The sequence below is a fragment of the Miniopterus schreibersii genome (genome assembly GCF_964146895.1).
Source record: "Miniopterus schreibersii genome assembly, chromosome: 2".
Lineage (NCBI taxonomy): Eukaryota > Metazoa > Chordata > Mammalia > Chiroptera > Miniopteridae > Miniopterus > Miniopterus schreibersii.
In genome coordinates, this window is record NC_138102.1 from 52300269 (window position 1) to 52321312 (window position 21044).

Here is a 21044-nt window from a genome sequence, read left to right on the forward strand (position 1 = left end):
TAAAACTCCAAAAGACAACACAGGAAAACCTCCGTGATGTCAATCTTGGCAATAATTTTTTTGGATATGACACCAAAAGCACAGGCAGCAAAGGCAAAAATAAACAAGTGGGGCTGCATCAAACTAAAGAGCTTATGTACAGCCAAAAAAAAAATCCACGAAATGAAAAAAAAAGCCTACAGAATGGAAGAAAATATTTGCAAACCATCTATCTGATAAAGGTTAAAATCCAAAATTATAGACATATATATATATATATAGACATATACCAATAGCAAAACAATAATCTGATTTTAAAATGGGCAGTTATATGTGGAATCTAATGAACAAAATAAACTGACAAACAAAATAGACCCAGAGACATGGAAGCCTGCAACAGACTGATGATTCTCCAGGGGAGGAGGGCGGGAAGAGATTAACCAAAGAACTTATTTGGATAGATGCAAACCCCATGGACACAGATAATACTGCTGTGAAGGTCTGGGGAGGGGGGAGGAGTGGGGAAGAGGGGGTCAATGAGGGGTGGCAAGACAACATCTGTAATACTTTCTTTACAACAAAGAAATTTTTTTTAATATATATTTTTATTGATTTCAGAGAGAGGAAGGGAGTGGGAGAAAGAGATAGAAACATTAGTGATGAGAGTCATTGATTGGCTGCCTCCTGCACGCCCCCTGCTGGGGATCGAACCCCAAACTGGGCCATGTGCCCTGACCAGGAATTGAACTCGATCTCCTGGATCATAGGTCCATGCCCAACCACTGAGCAACAGTGGGCCGGCAAGATAAATTATTTTTTTAAATGGGCAGAGGATCTGAATAGTTATTTTTCCAAAGAAGACTTGCAAATGGCTACTGGTACATAAAAAGATGCTCAGCATCACCCATCATCAAGGAAATGCAAATCCAAACCACAATGGGTTACCGCCTGACACCTGCTAGAATGGCTACATAGCTGTTGGTGAGGGTGTGGAGGAATATGAACCCCTGTGCACTGTTGGTGGGAATGTAGGTTGATACAGACACTCTTGAAAACAGTATGAAGGTTCCTCAAAAAATTAAAAATGAAACTACTATATGATCCAGCAATTTCACCTCTGAGTCCATAACCAGTGGAAATGAAATCACTGTCTTGAAGAGATATGTGCAATCCCATGTTCATTATGGCTTTGTTTATAATACCTGAGACATAGAAACAACCTAAGAGTACAACAGATGAATTGATAAAGAAAATGTCACACACACACACATACACACACAGGAATATTATTCAGCCATTACAAAAAGAAGGAATTCCTGCTTTGGACAATATGGATGGACCTTGAGAACATGACACTAAGTGAAATAAATCAGACAAAGAAAAACAAACAGTGTATGTTCCAACTTACATGTGGAATCTAAAAAAAGCCAAACCTATAGAAATAGAAGTAGGGTCGCCAGAGTCTAGGGGGTGGAGGAAATTAAAAGACATTGGTCAAAGGGTACAAACTTTCAGGTATAATTTCTGGAGATCTAATCTAGAGAATGGTGACTATAGTTAACAATACTGTATTATATACTTAAAGTTACTAAAAGAGTAGATCTTCAGTGTTATCACCACACAAAAAAGAAAAAATTAGGTGAAGTGATGGAAGTGTTAACTAACCTTATTGTAGTCATCATTTTGCAGTTATATGAATATCAAATTATCGCATTGTACCCCTTACACTTATACAATGTTATAAGTCACTTATATCTCAATAGAGTGGGGGAAAAACAAATAAAAGTTCATGTAAACAAAGAATATACATTTATAATAATAAAGTCCTAATTATCCCATCTCTATTTACAAAAACACATCCTTCCGTGTGAGTAATTAGAGGATTATGACATTCTCAGTACTTACATAAAGATATTCAACCAGGTAGATTCAATTCTATATTTGGAAGTGGAAGCCAGAGAGGAAAAAGGAGCCAAACATGTTACAGATGATGATTTAAAAATGAGGCTAAGAGTGGGGAGTGCAGACGTTCCAGGAAGCAGAAGGGGAGTATAAAAAGGTGAACCTCCGTTTTACCACCCCCCCGAAAGGCAGACGGACTTTGAGAATGGCATCGGCACAGCCTGGGCATGGTGATGAGCGCCCTGCTCAGTGGATAAAGACCCAGGTCCTAAATTTGTCTCCTGAATCCACTGGATGGTTAACCAAGAAAAAATAGAGCAGAAGCCCTTGGTTCTTATCGACCTTCCCACTGTGAGCTCAGACATCTCATTACAGATCAACTGAGATGGTAACTTTCAAAACATGGAACCAACCCCATAATTTGAACAGCAGTTGGTTTTCTTCCTACTGTAAAGATCTTAAAGGTTTTGGTTGTTTTGTGTTTTTTTTAACATGTAGAAGAGTTTCCTATCATTGAACTCAAATTATTTAACATAAAACCTAGGACTTTTTTTTTTGGTAAGGTCCTGAATTCTAGCCAGGACCTTAAGCCACACTATAATTCTTTAAGTGACGGCAGTGAGATCAAAGGGGCTCACCCTAGAATTAGCTTTAAAGTAAACTATTGGGGCTTCCGGGAAAGAAGGAGAGAATGCGTGTTTACTAACCTTCCCTTCCTGAAGTCCAGTGAAATGAGTAAAATAAACTCTGTGCTTTCCCTAAAGGGATATCTTTAGTAATGACAATCAAAGATAATAATAGTCAAGCCCAGACTTCTGTAAGCTTTTTTTTTTCTTCCTGCTTTTCTGTTTGGGGACAGAAGTTCTACCTGACCTCTCATTAAGTTTACTTGAAAAAAGCAACAGCCTTACTATCTGTTCAAATTGCTCTGCTAAAAACATCAGGAAAAAAAAAATTAAGCCATTGTTTACTGTTTTATGAATACTTTAGAATTGTAATAGCCTTTTTTTTTTTTTTTTTTTTTTTACATTTTGAAGTTGGACCCAGAGAGGAAACAGCCCTTCCATTATAGGAAACGTATAATGTTTAAACTTTAAAATTAAAAGTACAATTTTGTAAGTAACTCCTTCATTATTCCTACTCTGTGATACTGGATGGTACAGATAATACAGGGATGGGCAGAAGGAGGTTTACAGTTGTGAGCATGTGAAACAGAGTTTATTCTTGTGTTATTATGTATTTATTTATTATTGCATTGTTTATTATTATTATTAAACTACTTTTGCCCACCCCTGTATATAACTTCAAAAAGCAAAGGCTTTAAGAACTGCAGGATGGACCAGCCTGGAAGAGGACCCAAGCCGTGCTCCTGGGTTTAGCGCTGGACGAGGCTGGGCCTGTGTTGTCAGGCCGCAGCGACCCCAACAAGCCTTCCTCTCACCCCACGCGGAACGAGGAAACTTACTGACAGCCAGGAAACGAAGCCCTTGGCGGTTGAGCCCAGCACCGTCACCCAACCTCCAGCTGTCAGAGACGGGTCTGGCGCTCCCCGGTGCCTTGGAAATTATCGCCAGGAGGCCAGCCTCGGACCCAGTCCAGCCTAAGGTTCTGTATGAAACGAGGTGATGGGGTTTCCTTGAACGTGGGCATCAGTTTAGAATTCTCAGAAGGTTCGTGAACAAAACCAGATGGCCTCTGAGGTAAACTGTCAAAGTCCCCCAGGAGTTCTTGCACTAAGAATGCCCCATCCTCGACTCCACTATAAACTTCTTTAATCCCTCTGGACAGAAACAGACCAGGCAGGCCAAACTTTTTCAATCCCATGTAACGGACTTTTTAAAAAAATTCTTTTAAATCCATGACATTGGGACTTTCTTGGGACAGAGAGAGAAGACATCTATTTACTGCTCCATTTCTGCTTACTGAGACAATTAACTGGGAGAAAGCCCTGCCTAAGGCTCTTTTTTTTATTTTTTATTTTTATTTTTTTTTGGTGGAATAAGTGTATTTTATTTAGCAACAAAGCCTTTCATGATTATTCTAAGACTTTTATGTGGATCAAGGCTACACACACACACACACACACACACTGTACTCACGCACACACATATTACACACACTCATCTCTTCTTCTGTTGGATCTTTGAATAGTTAAAGGTTGTGATTAGGGCTATAGGGCTGTGTTATTTGAAGAAGTATTATAATCAGCTCCATTTTATTTTTGCAGAGAAAGGCCTCTGGGCCAAGTCTAGATAATCAGAAGAATATGGGGGGAAAGGCCTGAAACTTGGCGGTGTAAAACATAAAAGGCTATTCACTGTGAACAGGAAACATTTTTTGCAAGATATACTGGCTTTAAAGACTTATTTCCTTCCCTTAATATGGACTTAGACTGTCCAATACCTGAGAATAATTGTTTGACCTTGAGAGACCTTGTGTGAATGTGTGTTTTATCTAAAGGCACTCAGAGGAGATAAACAGACATCATGATTACTTCCTACCGGACCCGAAACCTCAACATGACAGCATTTGTCATGACAACAGCTGTCCTGTATTTTCTGCCATGGGCTGTGCCACCATCCCCACGGCTTCTACCACAACTCAAACTGGGAAAATGTACTCGTGTGTGCACTTTTGTGTCTAAGGGTGTCTAGTAAGTCCTAAAATGGAACCAACTCCTGTAGGTAGTGAGGGCAATAGTCTTCAAGTAGAGTAGAGATTGGCTCTGGGAAACAATTATAAAAGGTGCTCTCTCCAACAATGAGCGCAGGGCAGATGTAGGGCAGAAAGGCAAGGAAGCCGGATACACCTGTAAAGGGTTTAACATTTTTGCCTCAGATTCCAGAAGTAGTTATATTCAGAGCCTAGGTTTACGGTAGTGTGGCCATGGCCATACTCTAATTCTCTCCTGAAATGTGGGGACCTTCAGGAAAGCTGTATACAGAGCTTTATGTTAAGCGGTGCGTTGGAGGGTATGTTAATGTCCCGCATTAAGCAAAGTGCTCCCTGGGACGGGCCGCCCTCTAGCACACACGAGAGACGGAAACAGAAATTGAGAATCCAGCAGAAGCATGCAATTGAACCAGAGATGGCTGGAGATGTGTACACTCTGGAGAACCCTTGGACATATTTGGGGAAGTCTGAGATGGTCATTCAAAGCATTCTATTCGAAAATTAAAGGAGATGTAACTCCAAAAGGTCAAAGATTTAGGAATACCTGGAGACACAGGGGTGTCATCTGCAGTTACGAACTGACTTTAGTCTCCTAGTGGTGGAACGGGCCAGGAAGAATGTTACCTACCCATCGCTTCATTTTCCAAAGTTTTATTCTTAATTCCACCAGAGTCTGATCTTCAGTAATTTTCATTTTCATGTAACATAAAATGTGTTTTTATAAAACAACGTAAATTGGAAAACTTCAATAGCCAAGATTTTCATCCTTTTGAAAGAAGAATTTTACTTGACACTTAAAATAAATTACCAATTTAATTTTAAAATGTTTTGACTTTTTGGTTATGCCTAAGAATTATAGAAAAATTTTACCTTAATGGGAATAGTTCCTCCAGAATTTCTTTTAATCTCCCAATTTATATCTGTGTAAAAAATCATGACTGAAAAAGCTAGAACATTAACATGCGGGGAATGGAAATTAACTAATCAACAAATATTTATTGAGCAACAGCAAATATTTATTCAGTTTGCAAAAATACAAAGATACATAAATGCTGCTCCCCAAAAAGTCAAACACAAACATATACTCAACAAAATGCTAAAAATATTTTAAGTTTAATTCAAATTTTAGAGACACTTAAGATTATTTTTGCTCTTCTAGTGGCTTGTAGAAATTCATACAATTTTCAAAATAATTTGCAACGTAAAATTAATCTTTCATTTTAATTTGTACAACAAAATAATCTTTACAGTAATATTTTATGCAAGCATTTTATTTGCCAAAGAGGCATTTTATTCATTAAATGCTAATGACCAAAAAAAAAGTATATTGGATGCTAAATTGAAAGAGCAGAAGTTATTAGTTTTCAGATCTGCTTTTATTTTTTTACTATTATTTTTTTTAATTTATACTTATTGTTGAAAATATTACATATGTCCCCTTTTTTCCTCATTAACCCCTTCCACGCCCATCCACTCCCCACCCCAGACCTTTACCATACTATGTCTGTGTCCCGGGGTTATGTATATATGTATATAAACTCTTTGGTTAATCTCTCCCCACCCATCCCCACCTTCCCTCTGAGATTCATCAGTCTGTTCCATGCTTCTATGTCATTGAATCTGTTTTGTTCATCAGTTTATGTTCTTTATATAGGACATATAAGTGAGATCGTGTGATATTTGTCTTTCTCTGCCTGGCTTATTTTGCTTAGCATAATATTCTCCAGTTCCATCCATACTGTCCCAAAAGGTAGAGAGCCTTCATTTTTACAGCTGTGTAGTATTCCATGGTGTAAATGTCCCACAGCTTTTTTATCCTCTCATCTGCTGATGGGCACTTGGGCTGTTACCAGACCTTAGCTATTGTAAATTGGGCTGCTATGAACATAGGGGTGCATATATTCTTTCTGATTAGTGTTTCAGGATTCTTAGGATATATTCCTAGAAGTGGGATCACTGGGTCAAAAGGCAGCTCCATTTCTAATTTTTTGAGGAACCTCCATACTGTTTTCCATGGTGGATGCACTGGTCTGCATTCCCACCAGCAGTGTACTAGGGCTCCCCTTTCTCCACACCCTCGCCAGCACATGTCAAATGGAGTAAAGACAGTCTCTTCAATAAATGGTGTTGGGAAAATTGGATAGGTACAGGCAAAAAAAATGAAACTAGACCACCAACTTACTCCATACACAAGAATGAATTCAAAATGGATAAAAGACTTAAGTGTAAGTTGTGAAATCATATAAATCCTGGAAGAAAATATAGGCGGTAAAGTCAAAGACATCTCGTGTAGTGGAATTTTCACTGATACATCTTCTATGGCAAGAGAAACAAAGGAAAAAATAAACAAACATATGGGACTACATCAAACTAAAAAGCTTTTCTGCACAGCGAAAGAAAACATCCTCAAAATACAAAGGAATCTCATGGTATGGGAAGAACATACTTGCCAAAGATGTATCTGATAAGGGGCTAATTTCCAAAATGTACAAAAAACTCATACTACTCAGCAAGAGGAAGACAAACAACCCAATTAAGAAATGGGCAAAGGACCTGAATAGACACTTCTCCAAAGAGGACACACAGGTGGTCAAGAGACATATGAGAAAATGCTCAACGTTGCTAATCATCAGAGATGCGAATTAAAACCACAATGAGGTATCACTTCACACCTGTCAGAATAGCTACCAGATCTGCTTTTAATTGGTATCCTGATATATTCAACCAACACAGTGGGAGAAAATAAACTCTTCTTATGTGTAACTAAGTTTTCAGATCAGACATTAGTATCCTCTACATTTACTGACATATCTGTTGAATAGATCTAACATCAGGTTAGGAGAATGGTTATGAATCAACATGATACCCGCCATAAGCATCCATTTTTAGTCTGATCCCTTTGAAAAGAGCCCTGGGCTTATAATTGTTAAAGTCTTAAAAGCATGACTATAGCAGGAACATGAATTATGAAAGTTGTTCTTACAGACAGTCGCAAGATTTAGACAAGAAATTAGGAAAAGCTTTTCAATGCAAAGCCCAGCAGTTACTTAGTACCAGGCCCACAGACCCAAACTAAAGCTGGCTGTGAGCAGCTTGACAGACATTTCTGCCTGCCCTCACCACCTTGTATGTGAAAACACCTTACAAAGGACAATACACCTTATGCTCTCTTTATTTTATTATTGAATTTATTGGGGTGACATTGGTTCACAAAACCATACAGGTTTCAAGTGTGTAACTTAACAAAATACCATCAGCACACTGCATTGTAGGCCCATCACCCAAAGCAAAGTCCCTTTGCACACCTCCACCTGCCCCCACTCCCCTTTCCCTCTGCTCTCTCCACACAGTTGTCTGTGTCTATGTGTTATATATACAGGGGTTTTTTTGCTTAATCCCTTCACCTTTCATCCAGCCCCACCCCTCACCCCTGTGACAGATGTTAATCTGTTCCATGACTCTGGTTCTATTTTGTTTGTCAGTTTATTTTGTTCATTAGATTCCGTGTTAGATTAGATGGTATTTGTCTTTCCCTGACTGGCTTATTTCATGTAGCATCATAATCTCCAGGTCTACCTATGCTGTTACAAATGGTAAGAGTTTCTTCCTTTTTATGGCCAAGTAGTATTCCATGGTGTAAATGTTTTTCCACTCATCTCCTGGTGGGCACTTGGGCTGTTTCCATTTCTTGGCTATTGTAAATAAAGCTGCAATGAACATAGGGGTGCATATATTCTTTCTGATTAATGTTTTGGGTTTCTTCAGGTACTTTCCAAGAAGTGGGATCGCTGGGTCAAAAGGCAGCTCCATTTTTAATTTTTTGAGGAAACTCCATACTGTTTTCCACAGTAGCTGCACCAGCAGTGCACTAGAGTTCCCTTTTCTCCACACCCTTCCCAGCACTTGTCATTTGTTGATTTGTTGATGGTGCCATTCTGACAGGTGTGAAGTGATACCTCATTGTGCTTCTAATTTGCATCTCTCTGATGATTAGCAAAGTTGAGCATTTTCTCATATGTCTCTTGGCCATCCGTGTGTCCTCTTTGGAGAAGTGTCTATTCAGGTCCTTTGCCCATCATTTAACTGGGTTTTTTATCTTCTTGTGTTGAGTCGTAGCCTTATGCTCTCTCAATAGCTTCCACCACCCAGGTATAGTCTATCAGTGCAAGAGATCAACAGTCCTAATGATTACAAAGTTGATAATAGAGGGCTAAATATTTTTAATATTGTGGCTACTGACAATATAAGTTCAGGTTAAATATGCCTGAGGATACTCTGAAAAATGGATTTAATTTTATCTCAATGGGAGTTAAATATGCCTGAGCATGCTCTGCAAAATGGACTTCAATCATATCTTATTTATTTCTTAACCTCCTACCTACCTTCTCTTTTCTATCTGCATATGTTCCTAAAGGAAGCCAAATGGAGACATTATGCATTATTGCTTTAAAGCAATAATTCAAAGAATTATTACCTTCTATGCTGCTGGCTCCCTAAGATACAGCCAGCCTACACATACCCTGATATGGACACTGATCAGTTGCCTCCACTTTCCTTAACTCAGGGGTCTGTTCTCAGCATAGGAAATCCAACTGTAAAAAGTAGAAATATTGTGTGCTGGCCAGTGTGGCTCAGTTAGTTGAGCATCCTGCCATGAACTGAGAGGTGGCCAGTTGGATTCCAGGTCAGGGCACATGCCAGGTTGCAGGCTTGATCCCTAGTAGGGGGCGCCCAGGAAGCAGCCGATTGATGTTTCTCTCTCATTGATGTTTCTCTCTCATTGATGTTTCTCTCGCTATCAAATCAATAAAAAAAATTTTTTTTAACAAGTAGAAATATGGTATGTTCTAATTTTCTTCATAGCAGTTGTAATAAAAATTAAAATAGTTTTATACCATAATCATATATTGAACTAACCTGACCTTGTTTTGCCACTCTAGCACCAAAATGAAATTCATCAAAATTCAAGTAGCTATAATAGAAATAATATAATAAATCATGAATAGAAATCATAACTTGAAATGTTGAAATAATTGCTCAGAGTTATTTAGATTCTATAAACATGGCAATCAAAAAGAAAAACAGCATTCTTGGCCCCAAAGAGTAAAAGATTCAGATAAAAATCTTCATGTTTTCCTAATGAGCAATATGCTTCAGTATAGTATTATTACAGGAAAGATGAAAATTCCAGTCATCCTTGCTAAATTGTATGGCTGCTAACTTCAGCTATTTTGAGAGATTTTTTTTTAAAGTTAAACCATTTCTGAGTTACAGGAAAAATATGCACAGTTCCCTTGTGCATGGAGATGAAACAGAATCTATTCACTCCACTTTCTAATTTAAATTCCTTAGAAAATTCAGTGAATCTGATGATTCATGAAACAAACTTTGAAATTATGTTCAATGCAGCTTATTTCACTCTTTCAGTGATTGTGATAATTATAGTTACCATTTTTGCACGCTGGCTTTTATGTACTACATTTATAATTCTCACCAAAAAAGCTGCAAGAGAGTACTTTTACTTAAGGCGTTAATAGCTTGCCAAAGATCACTCAGAGTCATAGCCAAAATCAATCAATGTCTAAAACCAAAGTCTGAGCTCTGTTCATGAAGCAATGATATGCCAAGCACTGTATCAGACTTAGGGGGTAAAATTGTTACTGGAGAATCAAACTCCCCTTTTGCTCGTGGGAGTGAAGTTGTTGCACTATCTTCAGAAAATGAATTTTCTAAGATTCACACAGGAGGATGGGATGTGGAAGAAGATTTTATTGGTGTGGAGCTACATTTCTCGGGTTCCAAAGTCCTCTCGCCCCCAAGTCAGTCCTGAGAGAGGTGCAGCTGTGGGTTCAGCAGAGTCAGCAGCAGCGCCAGGGCCCAGGGCTTCCCCTCCACGGTGCGGCGGGGTGTGGTTCAGCATCCCAGCTAATTTCACTCTTAATTCACTCTTATTTCACATGTTAGGGCCATGTGTGGAGTTTAATACGGCCGTGTGCCATGGGGTGCCGGGGAGCACGCCCCTGCAACAGGAGTCACAGGGGCACAGCACCTTGGAGACAAGAGAGAAGCAAAAACCAAGACAGCAAACTTCCTTTGTTTGGAGTTTAAATATTTAGATTTTGCCAGCGGCCATGTCCATCCTGGCCACCAATTTGTTCTCAGGTATGACTGGCAGACAGGTAGGCACCCTTTCATGTCACTCAGACCTTACTGGGCATGCATCTAGCTGGTCTTCCCTTTGCTTCTTTCCCGTTAAATAATAACCAGGTTATTACACGGCATCAAAATGATATGCAAGGGACATACTGTGGATGAAAAGGGGGCCACAAACTACACCTGACAAGCTCAGGGGAGGTCTGCATGGAGGCCTTACAAACTCAAGAGACCAAAAGTAACTACATAGGATGGTCTGAAATTAAAACTTTCTAACTGTCCGGGCCAGTTTTGCTCAGTGGTTAGAGCGTCAGCCCGCGGACTGAAGGGTCCTGGGTTCAATTCCAGCCAAGGGCACGTACGTCAGTCGCAGACTCGATCCCCGACCCTGGGTGGGGTGAGTGCAGGAGGCAACCAATTGATGTGTCTCACATCCATGTTTCTCTCTCTCCCTCCCCCTCTCCCTTCCACGCTCTTTGAAAAGCAATGGAAGAAACATCCTCAGTGAGGATTAAAAAAACCTTTCTAACAAAAGGCAGGTGAAGGCAGGTAGTCATGTTCTGGGCCAGCATCTTCCCTGACAAAGGTCAATCTTTATCTCAACTGAGTCTATTTTCTTTTGCCTCTAGGATAATGTAATTTTGGAATGTCAGGGTAATTTCCCTTTCTTTAGCAGACTCCTCAGGGTATAACCGAGCACCAGAGCAGAGACCACAAATCCCCTCGTTATTGTTAATTGTTGGCTGTAAACTCTCCTAAACCCACAAATGTAAAAGAAGTGTCTATTCATTTTACTTTTTATCCAACCCCAGATATTTCACCACCACCACCCTTTGCTTTCTCCCTAATCTATCACCAGTGAATTCCCTGTACCCCCCTTATGTCTTTCCCTTTGATTGTGATGTATAAAATGATAGGTAAAACAGAGCAGTTGGCTGTAAACATTCTTTCTTTGTTTTCCCCCTAAGCCATATTTTCTACAGTTCTTAAAATAAAATCAGTACTATGGTGCTCTTATCTTGAGTACTTCATATGTACCTGATTATTAAGCCATACCAGAATATGGCTATAAGAAGTTATTTTTATATTAAAATGAAGAAATATTTAAGGCATTTGCATTTTGTTTATAAAACAAATCAATTTATCAAAGAATGCACCTTTTAAATGATGCCCAGACTATAAAATGTCATGCGTGGGTCTCAATGGTAAACTCTCCGTTAACTCTGTACACTATTACCAAATGTGCATACTTCTGTACTGGTAGTGGAAAGAAGGAACTTCTGGATTCAAATATTTAGTATTGAGGGCAGAATAAAGAAAAGAAACTTTCTACTGATTAGCCCTAAAGGAAAACTCAAATGCAGTCTTGTCTGTCACAGGTAGTTAAACTCTCAGTAGGCAATGCAACTTTTCATCAGACAGGTTTTACAGCATTCTTTAAGCAAAGTCTAATTTACAACCTTGCATAGGTGTGCTTCAAGTCTTTCATGTTTAGGATACAAATAAAGCCTCAAGCAATTTATTTTCATCTTGTCCTCACAGAACACGTGTAGGACACAGAGATCTTATCCTTTTACTCTTAGAGGATACACTATTTAACATAATTTAAATTCCAACTTTGTTTATGTTCATAAAAGGCACAGAGAATCAAATGTGTCATTCATGTCATCTGGGATTCATTCTTGACCATGTGGATTTTTAGTTTATGTATTCAATTTATACTCATATCTGTCCTATAGATTTAAAAGTTTTTATTATATATTTCTGAGCATTTTAAATTATCTTAAATAATCCCTTTTACAAAATAGCTTTCAGTATATGTTATGTAAATCTAATGCCTCTAAACCTAAGATTACCAACCACCTTATCAATTAGACAATAAGGTAATGCTCACAATATATAGCCATTCTCTACATAACCTCCCATAGAATATCTAGGTGTGGACTGTGGAAATGTCATACTTGGGACTCTCACCTATGAAGCAGGTGGAAGCAACAGACAAGTTCAGAATCACCAGCCTAAGGAAGTCAAGAGAAAGATTAAGAATAACTTTTATTGAAACACAAAACAAGAACATTACAGGAAACTGAGGCATGGTGGACTGGTCTGATGAACTGACACCATTGGCTCCAAAAAAAAAACAAAACGCCCTTCATGACACTGGATCTTCTATACACAATAGTTTTTGCACTTAAGAGGTCAAAAACTTGAAATCAAAAGAAACTAAATGATAAAAGTTAATTTCTGCGATCTGAAAAATCAGTATATTCTACTTGTTTTTTAGTTGTAATTTTGTTGAGAGCACAAGGGACTTCATTTTAAGTTCTTACCACAGAACCTTATAAGCTAAAAACATTATTAAACTTTATGTGTGTACAAAGTCTTCTAAATTAGCTCTAAAACCCATTTTAAATGATTACACACTTTTTAAAGTGGTATTGATACTATCATGATTAACTAGTTATTAATAACAGAAGAGCAAAGGGAGGGCCATACATTATAGGCATGCCATTTAGATAGCTTCACGAAGAAGCTACAACTTTACACTCCCCAGGGGTCCAACAAAGGAAAGATAGCCTCTGGACTGTCAAGTTGGGATGACATTGGGAAGGTACTTGCCTGTCAATCACACCTGGGGACAGAGGTGGTTGGCCAGAGTGGGCATGGCCACTGAACAAAGCTTGCTCTCTAGGGCTCTTGGTCCCTCTTGGCACACTTGGTCCATGGCTCATGCTTGGCTTCCTGGCATTCTCCCACATGGCCCACAGCCATGCCCCCCCCCCAGTAGACTGCAACTAGCCTGATGCTGAACTGGACCCTGCTCCAACATGGAAAGGAAACTCTGGACACTGGCTTTGCTTCTAGCTTTACTGAAACCCCAGCTATACTTCATCTGTGACTGGACTAAGGGAAATGGGACTTCAGAAACACAGGGATTTACTTCCACACAAAAATCACTCATTCTCCCGTGTGAGTCTCAGAAAATTCCTTTCTTGGGATATCATAAGAATTCCACTCTCAACAGTATCCAGGGGGGAAGAAGACCCCCCACTTCATCCAATATCAGTTTTACTTTAACTTGAGTCAAGGATTTAAATACACAGAAAATTTGGACCAAAGTTATTTGCCTTTTCGAAGTATGAATGTATATGAGCATGAGTGTACACATATATACATGCACGTTAGCTCCCATATATTTGTATATATTTGCATGTGATAAATGTACATACATATACGTAAGCTTTCTCTAAAAGAAATAACATTTGTATAAATAGAAAAGTTAAAAAGTGATGACACTATGCCTCTACAGTTTTCTCACAAGCACCAATAAAGGAATCTTAAGCTTATAGATGCTTTGTTTTCAAAGATATATTATTAGACAAACATTAATGGCTGAAAGTCTCTCTTAAACTATGTTTTCATTAAATGAAATAAGCAGGTTGTATATTATATACAGCCCAATTATAAAGCTTACCTAATAAACACTGCACACAAATAAATTGAATTTCTTTAAATATTTTTTTATACAGAATTAATGATGGTTTCCATTTAAGACATATTAAAGTTTGATTTGCCATAGAATACAGATAACTTCGGTTTTAATCACAAATGAACACAGAAAATATTAGAGGTTAAATATCGTGGAGTTCATAAATGCTCCTCTCTCTCTTTCAATAATTTAAAGCAAACCATTACATCCAGTGAAAGGTGATGTTTAGTCAATTTGCAAAAGTCCACCAAGCAAAAACATTTAAAGTTTCAGCTCTCGTTTAAGTTCCATTTCCCCAAATGCATTATGTGATTAACAGCAATATACAGAAATGACCAACAATTTGATCACTTAGTGTCTCTGTACAAGTTTCCATACAAAGTTAATCTCTTCTACAAGTGCTAAGTTTTAAGAAAGTGACTAAGTATTGTAGGAAACGGAGTTGAAGAAGGACTAAAATTCTAAGAAGGGAGAAGCAAAAGAAATTTTCAAGTTTCACATTCCACAAGGGACTGTCACCCTAAAGTGTGTGCAAAAGAATGCTAGTTCTAAATGTTGCTCCATAAAAGGTTTAGAAATGATATAATACGTAGAATAATTTTTTTTAAAACTCTCAAGTTCTGCCCAGCCGGGCGTGGCTCAGCGGCTGTGCATCAACCCAGGATCTGGGAGATGGAGGCTCGATTCCCGGTTGGGGCACATGCCCGGGCTGTGGGCTCCACCCCCGGTCGGGGGCGGGCAGGAGGCAGCCGACCAATGACTCTCTCATCATTGATGTTTCTCTCTCTCCCTTCCTCTCTCTGAAATCAATAAAGATTTTTAAAAAAATAAAATAAAAAATAGTAATAAAAAACTCTGAGTTCTGTAATTGCACCCACCCAATATATCTGCATTTAAAACAAATTAACTTTAACCCAATGTTTTCAAAGGGTACTTAATCTCAACCTCTTCTTGCCCATTAAGTCAGCCAAGTTAGAAGTAGTCTTCATATTAAACACTGAGAACTATATAAATTCTTAGTGAGATGCCATTAAGGACCTATTAAGAAATTATATAGTAAGATAAATCTAGCAGGGCAACAGGGCTTAGAAATATTTAAAATAAAATACATGATAGATAGGAATACAAAATGCAAACAATGTAACAAAAGAATGGAACACTAGGTGGTTAATTGGCATAACAAAAGGATCAACTACATAGTTTATTGAATTATTTCAGATTATTTCTTCATCCCTATTGTCGTCATGTCATTCAAGCCTCTTCACCATAAAAAGGTGGTAAATTTAAATCTCTTCCAAAGTGACCTCTCTCATTATAGTCCCAAAACTTAATACGTACATGACTCACTCAGGGACCTTACTAAAAATGCAGGTTCTGATTCAGTAGGTCTAAGGTGGGGGTCTGAAATTCTTCATTTCTAACAAGTTCCCTGGTAATACTGATGCAACCATACTTTGAATAACAAAGATCTAATCCATTCTGCAAGCCACTGCCCTATTACTTTTCCTAAAATACCACTTACCTCCTGTTACTGCCTCAGGAATCTAGATTAACTCAGTGCATCTTGTATAAACATTTACACTCAATTTTATCAGAACTTCATTCTGGGCCAATCTGGTCTTTTTCCTAAAAGCTATACTGATTGCAACCCAATTCAGCTCTTTTTTTTTTTTAAGGTAAAATGTATATACAGTGAGGTACAGATTTTAAATGAGCAATTAATTCATTGAGTTTTGATAAATGTATACGCCTGTGTAACCAATATTCTCCCAAAAAAGATACAGGACATTGTCCTCACACAACCCTATTTTGACCCAGGTCTGTAAATACCCTGTCATCTTTCCATTGCCTCCCACCTATCCTTTCAGACTCAAGTGAAGCCCTTTCTTCTTCAAAACACACCTCAAATCCACTCACAGACCTCTATCTAAATTAGTACTACAATATTTCCCCCTTGCCCATGGGACATATGTTCCAAGATCCCAGTGGCTGTGTGGAACTGTGGATAGTACCAAGTCCTACACATACGTTTCTGCCTTTACACACATACCCTTTCCCCTACAGGAAGCACTTTACGGATTCTCTTTGGCATATCTGAACTGCCAGCATCACTACTCTTGCCCTTTGAATACAAGCATGGAGATACCATGACGGTGGATCTGCTGCGGCTACTAAGTGACTAACTGGCAGAGTGTAAACACAGTGGACACAATAGACAAAAAGGGACTCAGGGCCCAGGCAGGATGGAGCAGGGCAGTGTGAGTTTTCACCATGCTGCTCATAATGGTGCACAATTTATTATTTTTGGAATTTCCCATTTAATATTTTCAGACTGTGTCTGACCATAGCTAACTGAAACCGTGGAAAACAAAACTCCGGACAGGGGAACTACTGTACTTTTATGACCTAGCCATTACCATCCCTCATTAAACAAATGCAGTGGGCTCCTCACAAGTCTCTCTACCTCTGTTCCCACCCCACCCCAATACAGTATCCACATAGTCAGTGATCTCCTAAAATTATAAATCAAATCAGGTCACTCTCTTGCTTAAAACCCTCCAAAGGTTCACTATCACAGCTCTAATAAATACAAATGCCATTTCCTGTATCACCAAGCCCCTCCTTCTCTGACCTCCTCTCTTACTACTTTCTCCATTACTTTCTCAACTCTGATCATATGAATCTTCTTTCTGGTCTTACAACAGTGACATATTCCCACTTTAGGGACTCTGCATTAGTAACTCCCTCTACTCCTCCCCACCACCGTACTATTATTGGCTACTTTTTACTATTTAGAGCTCAACTTCAAAGTTACCTCCTCATAGAAGCCTTCCCTAACCACAAAATCTAAAGGTTACTACACATGATATGATATATATACATACTATGCAGATGGAAATTGTGTCTGTGGTCCAATACAAAACCTACCATAAAATTTTAAAGAGAATAAAAAAGCTATTGTTAGTCATCAAACAAGGTAAATCCTTCACAAGAAAGAAAGGGGAGAAAAGAAATGCAGCTTTACTTTGGGACAAATATAAAACACAGATTAAGTCAAAGTTTAATTCACACAAAGTTTAATCAGTCAAGTTAATGAAAATATCAAAAGTTTTTAGTGTATGGCAGCAGAAATTGAAATTTTGTTGCAAATAATACAGCATTTGGTGGTTCCATCATTGACAAACTATGCTGCAGAAAGAGCAATTGCATTGAATCTCAATTCATCAGGGTCACGTTCCATAAACTTCTTGCAAACTTCTATGGCATCCTACAGGGGGAAAAATGTATAATTTTTCAGTTTATAAACATGTGTTCTACTTGTAAACTGTGTTTCAAATTTTCCTAGTTCATACTAATATTACACTGCACACTTCTTTTTCCATATGAAGAATAACTTAAAGCACACCAGAAGAACGAACAGTCTATGGCTTAATTAGCTTAGTACAAAAGTATAAGATACAGCAAGTATTCTTTCTTAAAATGCTTTTAAGAAACTTTTAACCTGATAATTACATATTTCATTGATTCTAAGCCATACAATTTGTTCATAAATTTTATTTTATTTTTTAAATGTCTTTATTGATTTCTGAGAGAGGAGAGGAGGGAGAGAGAGAGAGAGAGAGAAACATCAATGATGAGAGAGTCACTGATCAGCTGCCTCCTGCACACTCCCTACTGGGGATTGAGCCCATAACCCGGGCATGTGCCCTGTCCAGGAATCCAACCATGATATCCTGGATCATAGGTCAATTCTCAACCACTAAGCCATGCCGGCTGGGCTGTTCAAAAATTTTAAAATCTCTAAAATCAGGATCAAGATACAAATGATGGTATCTTGGATTTAATGAAATATGGGATATGATGTGCAACTCTTTCAAAACTACTCTTGCCACTTTCTTTTTTTAATCCTTACCTGAAGATACGCTTTTATTGGTTTTTAGAGAAAGTGTGTGTGTGGGGGGGAACATCCATATAAGAGAGAAACACCAATCAGTTGCCTCCCATATGCCCCCCAACTGGGGATCAAACCCACAACCTAGGTATGTGCCCTGATTGGGAATTGCGAACTCACAACCTTTGGGTGTATGATGACCCTCCAACCAAGCCACCCAGCCAGGGCAAAACTATTCTTGCCTTTTTCAAATTTGATCACACAAAGAACTCTGAAAACGTCATTATTTGCTATAGGTTAACATTAGTTCAAATTTTTCTTTTTGGATTTTTTTCAAGAAAGCAAGGACAAGGAAGTACCCAAATACAGATAAAATGTTATACGAGTGATCTTTAGAGATTGTTTCAAAGATAACAAGAACATTAATAAAGTCGGCCAACAAGTTTTATTGTTACCTCTAATAACGTTTCATCACTAGTTTCACCATGGTTAATTGGAAATGGTTTCCGTCCATCTGTAAAAAATAAACAGTTGAATGTTTAGCTGTTTTTACAAGATAATGCACTTTCAACTTTCACTTTCCCCTTTTCACACTGAGGCAAAAGTTAAATGATATTTAAAATAATGTGTCCTAAAACAAATATTTTAAATGTGCTACCTATAAATATTCCTTAACATTAAAAGTTATTAGGATCTTGCTTCCATCTTTGAAAGCCCAAATTCTGTTTATCTTTATAAACAGAATTTATTAGAAGTACATATTGGCGTGGCTTTAATTTCCTAAAAAGAATAGGCAAAATTAATGCCAGTTTTTTTAAAAGTTATGATCTCAGTTCTTATCCTCAGAAATATGAAAAAAAATTATTTCTTCACTTTAAAAGCTAAGTCAGAAGGCTTCTAAGATTGACATGTTTACATCAATGAAAGGGAGCTATCACAAGGTTTATATATTACTACTAATTGTGTACCACCAAGGTAGTAGTATAGAGCAATAATCAAACTAGGATTACTTTATTGACCATCAAAAATAATTAACCACAATTATAATCACTATAAGTAAACTAGTATTCTTTCAATACTATGAAAAAATTAAAAAGTCCAGAATTATATAAACTCATGCTACCTAAAGGTAATAGATAATTCTATATAGGATGGGGTAAAAGTAGTTTTACAGTTGTGAGTGTGAGAAATACAGAGTTTATTCTTGTATTATTATTTATTAATTACTGTAATATTTTCCATATGAACAACTGTAAACCTACTTTTACCCCAACCTGTATATGGAAATTTACAGTCTCAGATGTCTTTAAGTGGCACTTCAAGTACAATTCATAAATCACAATCCCTTCTGTAACTCCATTGCTTTTAAATATAGTAACATTTTTTGAATCAATATGTATACATAGTGATAGACTTAGATTAATAGATACTACATTATAAAACAAACAAACAAACAAAAACCACACGGCCGGGCACAGCTCAGAGGTTGATCACGGTTCAATTCCCGGTCCGGGCACATGCCCAGGTTGCAGGCTCAACCCCTAGTCAAGGGTGTGCAAGAGGCAGCTGATCAATGACTCTCTCATCATTAATGTTTCTCTCTCTCTCTCTCCCTCTCCCTTCCTCTCTCTGAAATCAATAAAGATATTTTTTTTAAAACAAAGCAAAAATTAACCAAAATAAATAAATGTTACTTTAAAATGACTTTTTTCCTTAAAAACCATATGCTGTTCTCTTAATCACTATTTTCTTTTTGATTCCTTTAATCTTTTTTAAAATTATCTTTTTATTCTTCAATTACAGTTGACATTCAGTATTTTATTAGTTTTAGCTATACAGCATAGTGTTTAGACAATCTTATACTTTACAGTGTTTCCCCAGATATTTTCAGTACCCACCTGGCACCACACATATTACTGACTATATTACCTATGCTGTATTTTATATCCCTGTTACTATTTTATAACTACCAATTTCTACTTCTTAATCCCTTTACCTTTCCATCCAGACTCCAACACCCCTCCCATCTGACAACCACCAGTGTGTTCTCTGTAAATATGAATCTGTTTCTGATTTGCTGTTCACTTACTTACTTATTTTAGATTCCATATATAAGTGAAATCACACGGCATTTGTCTTTCTCTGATTTATTTAACTTAGCATAATACCCGCTAGGTTGATCCATGTTGGCGCGAATGGTAAGATTTCATTCTTTGTTATGGCCAAGTAATATTTCAGTGTGTGTGTGTGTATGTGTGTGTGTGTATATACACATATATATACACATATATCTCACATCTTCTTTATCCAATCATGTGTTGATGGACACTTAGGTTGCTTCCATATCTTGGCTATTGTAAATAACACTGCAACAAACATAAAGAAGCACATACCTTTTTAAATTAGTATTTTAGATTTCATAGGATAAATACCCAGAAGTGGAACTGCAGTAGTTCTATTTTTAATTTTTGGAGGCACCTCCATAGTGTATTCTATAGTAGCTGCACCAATCTGCAATTCCACCAACGGTGCGTGAGGGTTCCCTGTGCTCCACATCCTCACCAACACTTGTTTGTTGATTTATTGACAGCCATTCTGACAGGTGTGAGGTATTATCTCATTGTAGCTTTAATTTGCATTTTTCTGACAATTAGTGATTTTGAGCATCTTTTCATATGTCTATTGACCTTCTATATGTCCTCTCTGAAGAAGTGTCTACTCAGGTCCTCGCCCATTTATTAATTGGATTGTTTGGGTTGTTTTGGTGTTGAGTTGTATGAGTTCTTTACATATTTTGGATACTAACCCCTTATTGGATATATCACTGGCAAATATCTTCCACTCAGTAGGTTGTCTTTTCATTTTGTTGATGGATTCCTTTGCTGTGCAAAAACTTTTTAGTTTGATGTAGTCCCATTTGTTTATTTTTTCTTTTTGTTTCCCTTGCCCAATAAA

At 37.7% G+C, this 21044-nt stretch overlaps 2 protein-coding genes across 4 annotated transcripts in view; one reads left to right on the forward strand and one right to left on the reverse strand.

The window, feature by feature from the left end:
- Positions 1-21044, forward strand: part of TBC1D4 (TBC1 domain family member 4) — a 309453-nt gene that overhangs the window by 26120 nt on the left and 262289 nt on the right. The gene's annotated exons all lie outside the window — the stretch shown is intronic.
- The window catches only part of UCHL3 (ubiquitin C-terminal hydrolase L3), a 47758-nt gene continuing 43965 nt past the window's right edge, over positions 17252-21044 (reverse strand). For all 3 annotated transcript variants that reach the window (XM_081130088.1, XM_081130089.1, XM_081130090.1), the window contains 2 exons: positions 18545-18603; positions 17252-17465 (listed from right to left, as the gene is read on the reverse strand). In XM_081130088.1, coding sequence (XP_080986214.1) covers positions 17382-17465; positions 18545-18603 — 143 coding nt within the window. In that variant the 3' untranslated portion in view covers positions 17252-17381. The remainder of the gene's footprint in view (positions 17466-18544; positions 18604-21044) is intronic.